This window comes from Aotus nancymaae, unplaced genomic scaffold (genome assembly GCF_030222135.1).
Source record: "Aotus nancymaae isolate 86718 unplaced genomic scaffold, 86718_ANA_hifiasm-v0.15.2.pri h1tg000057l, whole genome shotgun sequence".
Taxonomy (NCBI): domain Eukaryota; kingdom Metazoa; phylum Chordata; class Mammalia; order Primates; family Aotidae; genus Aotus; species Aotus nancymaae.
Window position 1 is genome coordinate 67278301 of NW_026988471.1, and position 12643 is coordinate 67290943.

The following is a 12643-nucleotide window of genomic DNA, read 5'->3' on the forward strand; positions in this document are numbered from 1 at the left end:
ATAAACAATGTGGGATGCTTAGGAAATAGAGAGCTCTCTGCTTTTCTCCTACTTCTAAGTACAGAGCACCTTCCATCTTTCCTATTCCCTCACTTGCCAGTTCAGTGACTTACTCTAGCTCCTGAGCTTTGTAATTGGCACAGTGCAAATTTCTGTCTCAGCAAACTTACAAATTACTGCATGTAATGGATTTTTGGACCATTTATAAATAATTTAAACTATGAATGTTAAATTCTTGAATGCCAAGGGTGTACTATAAATCAGTATTTCATGGAGTTCATGAAGAGCATTATGATTTCCAGCTTTTGATCCTCTTAAAATATATTTGAGAACCTCTGATCCACAGTATTGGTATTTGGGACTTTAACATTTCTTTCTCTTTTAGAATAAGTTAACATATTAAACAAACTCCTCGTGAGGATTTAAAAATAAAACAAACTCTAATCTTTCATGGAAGTTGATGGAGTTGAAATATGATACTCTACTTTTCATTTCTTTTTCTTTTTTTTTTTTTTTTTTGAGACAGAGTTTCGCTCTTGTTACCCAGGCTGGAGTGCAATGGCATGCAATGGCGTGATCTCGGCTCACCGCAACCTCCGCCTCCTGGGTTCAGGCAATTCTCCTGCCTCACCCTCCTGAGTAGCTGGGATGACAGGCACACGCCACCATGCCCAGCTAATTTTTTGTATTTTTAGTAGAGACGGGGTTTCACCATGTTGACCAGGATGGTCTCGATCTCTCGACCTCGTGATCCACCTGCCTTGGCCTCCCAAAGTGCTGGGATTACAGGCTTGAGTCACCGTGCCCGGCCTACTTTTCATTTCTTATATTTCATTTTGTTGGGTTTTTAATTTTTATTTTTAAATGGCAACATAATACATGTTTATCGTCAAAAATGGAAGTATCGATATTGGGATCCAAGATGGCTGGTTGAGAGGAACTTGGGATCGCAGTTCCGAGAGAAGGCACAGAGGGTGAGTGGACACCGCATTTCCAGACGGATTTTTACTGCCCACAGACCAGGAGATTCACAGGAGGAGGAGCCCCATGGGTCGCCAGCGCCGCTGGTTTCAGCTGCGTGGCCGCTCAGCCTATGCCCTGCGGCAGGGGGCAGCGGCTCCTCCTGCAGAGCAAGAAAGACTGAGTCCCCTCTGAGCCAGCAAGGGGAGCTGAAGCAGGGAGTCAAGCCAGGAGACCCCTGGGCAAGGGCGTGCCACGAATCTCAGAGCCGCTGCTTCAGCTGACGCAGCAGCTCACAGGGCAGCAGATTTTTACTGCCCACAGACCAGGAGATTCATAGGTGGAGGAGCTCCATGGGTTGCCAGCGCCGCTGGTTGGACCGGCGCACTGCTCGGCCTGCCCCCGGGGGCAGGGAGCAGCACCTCCTTGTGCAGAGTGAGCGAGACTGGGTCCCCTCTGGGCCAGCAAGGGGAGCTGAGGCAGGGAGTCAAGCCAAGAGATTCCCGGGCAAAGAGGGCGCCACCGGAAACACGGCTGAACCCAGGACAGTCCAGCTCTGTGGAGGAGGGGCATCCCCCACCGGGAAACACCCTGCAGTTCCCAGGGCAATTTGCCGTAACCAAGACAACCCGCCACTACAGAGATTACGTCACTACAGGGGCGGGCCAGCATAGCGGAAGCAGTTCTAACTACACCCATATAAACAGGACTGCAGGGAAGTTCACACGGAAGCTGGGCGGAGCCCACAGCAGCTCAGTGAAGCCTATGCAGGCTGAGTGTGACTAGGCTGCCACCTTGTGGGCAGGGAAAGTGGTTGCAAGACAGCAGGAAAATCATAAAGCCCTGACTCTCTGGGACAGAACACCTGGGGGGAAGAAAAGGGGGTTTATGAGTTCAGCTACTGCAGACTTAAAATTACCAAAATCAGAAAGACAGCAACTACAAAGTCGATAGGTGGATAAATCCACAAAGATGGGAAGAAACCAGCGCAAAAAGGATGAGAACACCCAAAACCAGAACACCTCTCCTCCTACAAGGGAGCACAACTCCTCACCAGCAAGGGAACAAGACTGGATGGAGAATGAGTGTGATGAAATGACAGAATCAGCTTTCAGAAAGTGGATAATAAGAAACTTCCGTGAGCTAAAAGAACATGTTCTAACCCAATGCAAAGAAACTAAGAACCTTGAAAAAAGACTTGACGAAATGTTAACGAGAATGGACAACTTAGAGAGGAATATGAGTGAATTGATGGAGCTGAAAAACACAACACGAGAACTTCGTGAAGCATGCACAAGTTTCAACAGCTGAATTGACCAAGCAGAAGAAAGGATATCAGAGGTTGAAGATCAACTCAATGAAATAAAACAAGAAGGCAAGATTAGAGAAAACAGGGTAAAAAGGAATGAACAGAGTCAACAAGAAATATGGGACTATGTGAAAAGACCTAATCTACGTTTGATAGGTGTACCTGAATGTAATGAAGAGAATGCATCCAAGCTGGAAAATACTCTTCAGGATATTATCCAGGAAAACTTCCCCAACCTAGCAAGGCAGGCCAATATTCAAGTCCAGGAAATACAGAGAACACCACAAAGATATTCCTCTAGAAGAGCAACCCCAAGGCACATAATCATCAGATTCACCAGGGTTGAAATGAAGGAGAAAATACTAAGGGCAGCCAGAGAGAAAGGTCGGGTTACACACAAAGGGAAGCCCATCAGACTCACAGCAGATCTCTCAGCAGAAACCCTACAGGCCAGAAGAGAGTGGGGGCCGATATTCAACATCCTTAAAGAAAAGAACTTTCAACCCAGAATTTCATATCCAGCCAAACTAAGCTTCATAAGTGAAGGAAAAATAAAATCCTTTGTGAACAAGCAAGTACTCAGAGATTTCATCACCACCAGACCAGCTTTACAAGAGCTCCTGAAGGAGGCACTACACGTAGAAAAGAACAACCAGTACCAGCCACTCCAAAAACACACGAAATGGTAAAGAGCATCAATACAATGAAGAATCTGCATCAACCAATGGGAAAAACAGCCAGCTAGCATCAAAATGACAGGATCAAATTCACACATAACAATATTAACCCTAAATGTAAACGGACTAAATGCCCCAATCAAAAGACACAGACTGGCAAATTGGATAAAAAGCCAAAATCCATCAGTGTGCTGTATCCAGGAAACCCACCTCACATGCAAGGATACACAAAGGCTCAAAATAAAGGGATGGAGGAAGATTTACCAAGCAAATGGAGAGCAAAAAAAAGCAGGAGTTGCAATTCTCATCTCTGATAAAATAGACTTTAAAGAAGCAAAGATCAAAAGAGACAAAGAAGGACATTACATTATGGTAAAAGGATCAATGCAACAAGAAGAGCTAACGATCCTAAATATATATGCACCTAATACAGGAGCACCCAGATACATAAGGCAAGTTCTTAAAGACTTACAAAGAGACCTAGACTCCCACACAATAATAGTGGGAGACTTCAACACACCATTGTCAATATTAGACAGATCAACGAGACAGAAAATTAACAAGGATATCCAGGACTTGAACTCAGACCTGGACCAAGCAAACCTAATAGACATTTACAGAACTCTCCAGCCCAAATCCACAGAATATACATTCTTCTCAGCACCACATCACACCTACTCTAAAATTGACCACATAATTGGAAGTAAATCACTTCTCAGCAAATGCAAAAGAACGGAAACCATAACAAACAGTCTCTCAGACCACAGTGCAATCAAGTTAGAACTCAGAATTCAGAAGCCAACCCAGAACTGCACAACCTCATGGAAAATGAACAACTTTCTCCTGAATGTTGACTGGATAAACACTGAAATGAAGGCAGAAATAAAGATGTTCTTCGAAACCAACGAGAACGAAGATACCACATACCAGAATCTCTGGGACACATTTAAAGCAGTCTCTAGAGGAAAATATATAGCAATAAGTGCCCACATGAGAAGAAAGGAGAGAACTAAAATTGACACCCTATCATCAAAATTGAAAGAGCTAGAGGAGCAAGATCAAAAAAACTCAAAACCTAGCAGAAGACAAGAAATAACTAAGATCAAAGCAGAATTGAAGGAGATAGAGACACGAAAAACCCTACAAAAAATCAATAAATCCAGGAGCTGGTTTTTTGAAAAGATCAACAAAATAGACAGACCACTATCCAGACTAATAAAAAAGAAAAGAGGGAATAACCAAATAGATGCAATAAAAAATGATAAAGGGGATATCACCACAGATGCCACAGAAATTCAAACCATCATCAGAGATTATTACAAACAACTCTATGCACATAAACTAGAAAACCTGGAAGAAATGGATAAATTCCTGGACAGTTGCCTCCTCCCAAGCCTAAGCCAGGAAGAAGTTGAAACCCTGAATAGACCAATAACAAGGTCTGAAGTCGAGGCAGCAATTAAGAGCCTACCACCCCAAAAAAGCCCAGGTCCAGATGGGTTCACAGCCAAATTCTACCAGACATACAAAGAGGAACTGGTACCATTCCTACTGAAACTATTCCAAATAATCCAAAAAGAGGGAATCCTTCCCAAATCATTTTATGAGACTAACATCATCCTAATACCAAAACCCGGCAGAGACTCAACAAGAAAAGAAAATTACAGGCCAATATCCATGATGAACATAGATGCAAAAATCTTCAATAAAATACTGGCAAGCTGATTGCAACAGTACATCAAAAAGCTTATCCACCATCATCAAGTAGGATTCATCCCGGGGATGCAAGGCTGGTTCAATATACGCAAGTCTATAAACGTAATTCACCACATAAACAGAACCAAAGACAAAAACCACATGATTATCTCAATTGATGCAGAGAAGGCCTTCGACAAAATTCAACAGCCCTTTATGCTAAAAACTCTCAATAAACTAGGTATTGATGGAACCTATCTCAAAATAATAAAAGCTATTTATGACAAACCGACAGCCAATATCATACTGAATGGGCAAAAACTGGAAGCATTCCCTTTGAAATCTGGCACTAGACAAGGATGCCCTCTCTCACCACTCCTATTCAATATAGTACTGGAAGTTCTAGCCAGAGCAATCAGGCAAGAAAAAGAAATAAAGGGTATTCAATTAGGAAAGGAGGAAGTCAAATTGTCTCTATTTGCAGACGACATGATTGTATATCTAGAAGACCCTATCATCTCAGCCCAAAATCTCCTGAAACTGATAAGCAACTTCAGCAAAGTCTCAGGATACAAAATCAATGTGCAAAAATCACAAGCATTCCTATACACCAATAACAGACTTAAAGAGAGCCAAATCAAGAACGAACTGCCATTCACAATTGCAAAAAAGAGAATAAAATACCTAGGAATACAACTAACAAGGAACGTAAAGGACCTCTTCAAGGAGAACTACAAACCACTGCTCAACGAAATAAGAGAGGACACAAACAGATGGAGAAACATTCCATGTTCATGGTTAGGAAGAATTAATATCATGAAAATGGCCATACTGCCCAAAGTAATATACAGATTCAATGCTATCCCCATCAAGCTACCAATGACCTTCTTCACAGAACTGGAAAAAACCACCTTAAACTTCATATGGAACCAAAAGAGAGCCCGCATAGCCAAGTCAATTCTAAGCAAAAAGAACAAAGTGGGAGGCATCACACTACCAGACATCAAACTCTACTACAAGGCTACAGTAATCAAAACAGCATGGTACTGGTACCAAAACAGAGATATAGACCAATGGAACACAACAGAGGCGTCGGAGGCGACACAACATATCTACAACCACCTGATCTTTGACAAACCTGAAAAAAACAAGCAATGGGGAAAGGATTCCCTGTTCAATAAGTGGTGTTGGGAAAACTGGCTAGCCATATGCAGAAAGCAGAAACTCGACCCCTTCCTGACACCTTACACTAAAATTGACTCCAGATGGATTAAAGACTTAAACATAAGATGTAACACCATAAAAACACTAGAAGGAAACCTAGGCAAAACCATTCAGGACATAGGCGTAGGCAAGGACTTTATGACCAAAACACCAAAAGCATTGGCAACAAAAGCCAAAATAGACAAATGGGACCTAATCAAACTTCACAGCTTCTGCACGGTGAAAGAAACAGTCAATAGAGTGAATCGGCAACCAACAGAATGGGAAAAAATTTTTGCAGCCTACCCATCTGACAAAGGGCTGATATCCAGAATTTACAACAAGCTAAAACAGATTTACAAGAAAAAACAAACAAGCCCATTCAAAAATGGGCAAAGGATATGAACAGATACTTTACAAAAGAAGACATACATGAGGCCAGCAAACATGAAAAAATGCTCAGCATCACTGGTCATTAGAGAAATGCAAATCAAAACTACATTGAGATATCATCTCACTCCAGTTAGAATGGCGATCATTAAAAAATCTGGAGACAACAGATGCTGGAGAGGATGTGGAGAAATAGGAACACTTGTACACTGTTGGGAGTGTAAATTAGTTCAACCATTGTGGAAGACAGTGTGGCGATTCCTCAAGGACCTAGAAATAGAAATTCCATTTGACCCAGCAATCCCATTACTGGGCATATATCCAAAGGATTATAAATCGTTCTACTATAAGGACACATGCACACGAATGTTCATTGCAGCACAGTTTACAATAGCAAAGACCTGGAATCAACCCAAATGCCCGTTGATGATAGACTGGACAGGAAAAATGTGGCACATATACACCATGGAGTATTATGCAGCCATTAAAAATGAGGAGTTCGCGTCCTTTGTAGGGACATGGATGAACCTGGAAACCATCATTCTCAGCAAACTGACACAAGAACACAAAATCAAACACCACATGTTCTCACTCATAGGCGGGTGTTGAACAAGGAGAACACATGGACACAGGGAGGGGAGCACTATACACAGGGGTCTGTTGGAGGGGAATGGGGGGACAGCAGGGGGGTGGGGAGTTGGGGAGGGATAGCATGGGGAGAAATGCCAGGTATAGGTGAAGGGAAGGAAGGCAGCAAATCACACTGCCACGTGTGCACCTATGCAACAACCTTGCATGTTTTTCACATGTACCCCAAAACCTAAAATGCAATAAGAAAAAAAAAAAAAAAAATGGAAGTATCAGAAGCATTTGAAGAATGAAAACCTCCATTTGCTTCATCCTTCAGTATCATTGCCTTACTAATTTTTTGGTTTATATACTTCTAACTCTTTTCATTTGGATTTACACAGTGAAGGCACACATAGATATATAAGGAATTTTTAAAAAACTAAATGGCATCACAGTATGAATTTTGTTCTTGTTTAGTTAAAACATCTAAAGATGTTTTTATTTAATGTCTGCATAGTGTTCAAAATAAGAATATAATCTAATTTTTTTAACCACTCTCCTAGTTGTGCTTTTTTTTTAAAAAAAAAAAAAATGTGATATGATATTGAATGGAATTGTTTCCCTATTGTCCCAGAACTGCTGCTAAGGCTCAAACTGTGAACAGAAGTACTGATAAAGTATCCCATGTTAAGGGGCCCTCAGCAGTAAAAAGCAGCCCTTTCCCTTAATGCTTTATTTAAATGTACGAAAAGTGACCACCATCCCAACCCCTAGGCTTTATACAAAGAGAATTGAGAGGCCAAAAGATTTTAAGGTTAAGGGAAGTGCAGGGTTTATGGGAGAAATTATTTCTTCCTTTTCTAAAATCAAGAGAAGAGGGATACTCTAGGAGAATTACTTGTGGAGTTTGGAAATGTCAACAGGAACAAGAGATACATTTTATTCAACATCTGTTAGCCAGTGCTACCTGAACAAGGAAAAAGAAAACTGGGAAGAACTGAACGAGCGAGGGACTGCCAAGTAGGGGGCTGGGTTAGGATTGCCCAATTCTCACTCAAGAATTCCAGTTGCTAGCACCGGCCAGTTGGTCCTGTAGTTGGTGGGATGAGATTGGGGTGTAATGGTGCAGCTTGAGAGCAAAGGGCATATGTTTTAGAGAGATATGATATGAATGTTGCAGTAAGGGTCAGCTCCAAGAGATAGCCAAAGGATTGTTTTCCCCATAGGTTATCTGTTACTATAAGAACCGTGATAAGATCTAGGTTTCTTTTTGCAAGGCAGTCAGTCAGTTTGAGTAGCATTGTAAATTTATGTACTGTTTCTTAAAAAATGAAATATCTTCTTAAGAAATTTAAGCTATCAAATATCAGGTAATGTAAAACCAGCTTTTTTTCAGATGGCATCCAGCATACATGAGTCCTTAGTTATAAATGGAAGCAAACATTGATATGTATCTGGTATGTTGTTATCACATCCTAGAAATGGTTACCAGGAGGACTGGGGTTCATTGAGCATTGTTTCTACTCCACAAGAAGTATAAGTAATTAAAAGATCATTTTTAACAGAATAAGACCAGGCTTATTGTTTGTGCTGGTAGTAAGTACAAATTATAAAGGTTCTGCAGTGCTAATGAGAGTGTTTATTTGGTTAAAAGCACTTTCAGTTTGGTTAAACTCAAGCCTTTATTAAGATAAATTTAAAGTTAAGACTTTAAATTTTACATAAAGCTATGTTCTGACCAATTTGGAAAAAGAATCAGATCTTGCAAAATTTTCCTTGGGGGCAAAACAATTTTATCATTTGGCTATGTTAAAAACATGATTATATTTAGAGGGCAGAAATAATGTATTATACATTAATGTAGCTTATAATAAATGATAAGGGGACAGGTGCAGTGGCTTATGCCTGTAATCACAGCACTTTGGGAGGCTGAGGTGGGCGGATCACCTGAGGTAAGCAGTTCAAGACCAGTGTGGCCAACATGGTGAAACCCTAGCTCTATTAAAAATACAAAAATTAGCCAGGCATGGTGGCATGTGCCTGTAATCCCAACTACTTGGGAAACTGAGGTGGAAGAATTGCTTGAATCTGGGAGACAGAGGTTGCAATGAGCAGAGATCATGCCACTGCACTCCAGGCTGTGGGACAGAGCAAGACTCCATCTCAAGAAAAAAAAAAAAAAGAAAGAAATTATAAGGACAGTGCATGTTAAGAACATGACACATTGTTGAACATGACGTATTGTTGAACAGTGACATTTAAAAGATATTAAAGATTACATTTAATGAAAGCAGATGTCTTCTCATATTTTATTGTATTTTCTTGTTATTTTTCACTGAAGATTTGACATGATTGTAAAGGTTTAATACAACTGTAAATTTCTTTTTTAATAACTAAAAAGTTTTAAGTTATTAAACTAAGAACCGAAAAGAGTGGCATTTAATGACTTTAAAATGTTAATCTTGAAGTTTTAAGTTTACATTTTGCATGGATCTTGTAGTTTTGTGCTGATATGCTTGAGTTTCTTTTTAAAGATGTTTCATTTATTTCTGATGTTTTTCATATTTGTTTTATAGGAAATGCCACAATCATTTTCTGCAGTCACATTAAGTAATGCAGAGATGACTAATATTAAGACTAATACACAGAGAAATAAAATTCCAATAGAGGAACTTGGTAAAGTTTCTAAATGTAAAATTGCCACCAAAAGAAAACCACATAAAGAAGATGAGGCAGTGAGCCGTTTTGAGAATTGTTTGAGTGCCCAGGGCGAGTCATTCCGGGATGAGTCTCAAGGGTCTCATCCTGAGTCCACCTCTAATCCCTCCAATTCAGTTCTACAAGATTCTGAAGAAAACAAGGTCAAGAGGACATCCTGCATGTATGGGGCAAACTGCTATAGGTAAAATGAATTTTTTAATAGCATTTTAGTAGCATTTAATTCCATTATTTTGATAGCATGTAACTATGTAGATACATGCTACTGTGTATTAAAAATCTGATAAAACCCACTGGCCTAAAGGTTAGGGGCTTTAATCATGTTTCTACTGTTTGTACCTTCTCAGTGTATTTTCTAGACATGCTTACTAATGTGAAGATTTGAATACTGAGGAATCCAGACATGAAAACTGAATCCCTCAGACCTAAATACCTGTTATTTAATCTCTTCTTAGATATTAGAGAGATGGCTTCCTAAGTAGTTGTTGTATACAGTATAACTATAATTTTAGGTTGTGTTTAGGTGTGTTACTCATACATGTGCATTTTTCTTTATATTTTTCTAATGGTGCTTTGAATCATCATGGTACCCTCTGAAACAACTGAATATAATAATCCTGGATTGATGGTTGTTCCTATACTTGCTTCATTTATTTACGTTGCTCTGTATATTCTAATTTCTTATTTTGAGAATTCAAATTATGATCTCTTAGTTTTAGCTATAATTTCATCCATAGTGTTTACAGCAACATGTTATAATTACATAACCCTATTTCAGAAAGATTTATTTGCCATTCTAACTTGGCAAACCAAAATATTCTAGCAATGCATTCCAGTAGATTATTGTCTTCTGTGTCAATAAGACATTAGTTAGCATGTGTACATATAAAACATTTAATTCCCCCACTGTATCTTAAAAGCCTATAGCAGGATTTTCTAGAAGATGGATATCTTTGTTGCAATAGTATATTTTAGCATATTCTGTTAATTTCACATTCATATTATTTCTCTTTAAAATGTATTGCCATTTTAGCACTTGAATAACTCATATTTTTCAATTTGAATAGTTCTGATTTATGCCTTTTAAAAGGCATAAATATTATATCTTGAAATTTTGCATGAAAGGCAACTGATTCAGTTCAATTTTGGGAGGTAGGGAACAATTCAGTTCATAACAGTTTAAAAGAAAAAATTCATAATGATCATCTCAATGGAGAAAAGCCATTTGATAAAATTCAACATCCCATTTATCAAAAAATTCTTAATAATATAAGAATAGAAAATACTTCTTCAGTTTAATAAAGAATATCTACAGAAACCAGCAGCTAACTTCATGCTTAATAGCGAAATATTAAAGTTTCTCCCATGATATTGGAACTAACCCAGTATGTCTACTATTGCCACTCCTATTCAACATTGCAATAGAGATCATAACCCCACTAAGCATATACTTAGCATACACTAAGGGAAGAAAAAGGAATAACTAATGTAGAGTGGAAAGGAAGATATAAAACTGTAATTATGTACAGATGACATGATTGTATAATTTTGAAAATTCAGAATAATCTCTTTTTAAATTATACATCAAGTTCTGGGATACATGTGCAGAACGTGCAGGTTTATTACACAGGTATACATGTGCTATGGTGGTTTGCTGCACCCATTTAGGTTTTAAGCCCCACATGCATTAGGTATTTCTCCTTATGCTATCCTTCCCCTTGCCCCACACCACCCCGACAGACCCTGGTGTGTAATGCTCCCTTCCCTGTGTCCATGTGTTCTCATTGTTCAACTCCCACTTATGAGTGAGAACATGCAGTGTTTGGTTTTCTGTTCTGTGCTAGTCTGCTGAGAATGATGGTTTTCAGCTTCATCCATGTATTCTATGGTGTATGTGTGTCCCATTTTCTTTGTTTAGTCTATCAGTGATGGGCATTTGGGTTGGTTCCAAGTCTTTGCATTGTGAACAGTGCCTCAATAAACATACATGTGCATGTGTCTTTATAGTGGAATGATTTATAATCCTTTGGGTATATACCAGTTATAAGATTGCTGGGTCAAATGGTATTTCTGATTCTAAATCCTTGCGGAATTGCCACACTGTCTTCTACAATGGTTGAACTAATTATGTTCCCACCAACAGTGTAGAAGTGTAAAAGCATTTCTATTTCTCCACGTCTTCTCCAGCATCTGTTTCCCAACTTTTTAATGATCACCATTCTAACTGGTGTGAGATGGTATTTGTTTAAGTTTCTTGTAGATTCTGGATATTAGCCTTTTGTCAGATGGATAGATTGCAAACATTTTCTCCCATTCTGTAGGTTGCCTGTTCACTCTGATGATAGTTTCTTTTGCTGTGCAGAAGCTCTTTAGTTTAATGAGATCCCATTTGACAATTTTGGCTTTTGTTGCCATTGCTTTTGGTGTTTTAGTCATGAAGTCTTTACCCGTGCCTGTGTCCTGAATGGTATTGCCTAGGTTTTCTTCTAGGGTTTTTATGGTTTTAGATCTTAAATTTAAGTCTTTAATCCATCTCGAGTTAATTTTTGTATAAGGTGTAAGGAAGAGGTCCAGTTTCAGTTTTCTGCATATGGCTAGCCAGTTTTCCCAACACCATGTATTAAATAGGGAATCCTTTCCCCATTGCTTATTTTTGTCAGGTTTGTCAAAGATCAGATGGTTGTAGATGTGTGGTGTTATTTCTGAGGCCTCTCTTCTGTTCCGTTGGTCTATATATGTTTTGGTACCAGTACCATTCTGTTTTGGTTACATTAGCCTTATGATATAGTTTGAAGTCGGGTAGTGTGATGCCTCTAGCTTTGCTCTTTTTGCTTAGATTGTCTTGCCTATACAGGCTCTGTTTTTGGTTTCATATGAAATTTAAAGTAGTTTTTTTAATAATTCTGTCAATGATAGCTTGATGGGAATAGCATTGAATCTATAAATTACTTTGGGCAGTATGGTCATTTTCACAATATTGATTCTTCCCCTCCATGTACATGAAATAAGAGAAAATTCAGAATAATCTTAAGATAAACTAAATTAATAAATGAAGTTAAGACAGTCATTCAATTCAAAATGAACATTTAAAAATAAATATATTTTTGTATCCCAGTAACAA

At 38.9% G+C, this 12643-nt stretch overlaps 1 protein-coding gene across 1 annotated transcript in view; it reads left to right on the plus strand.

Annotated features, from left to right (window-relative positions):
- The window catches only part of APLF (aprataxin and PNKP like factor), a 79185-nt gene that overhangs the window by 47338 nt on the left and 19204 nt on the right, over positions 1-12643 (plus strand). Inside the window, exon 7 of the mRNA XM_064363783.1 lies at positions 9381-9706. Within this exon, the coding sequence (XP_064219853.1) occupies positions 9381-9706 (326 nt within the window). The remainder of the gene's footprint in view (positions 1-9380; positions 9707-12643) is intronic.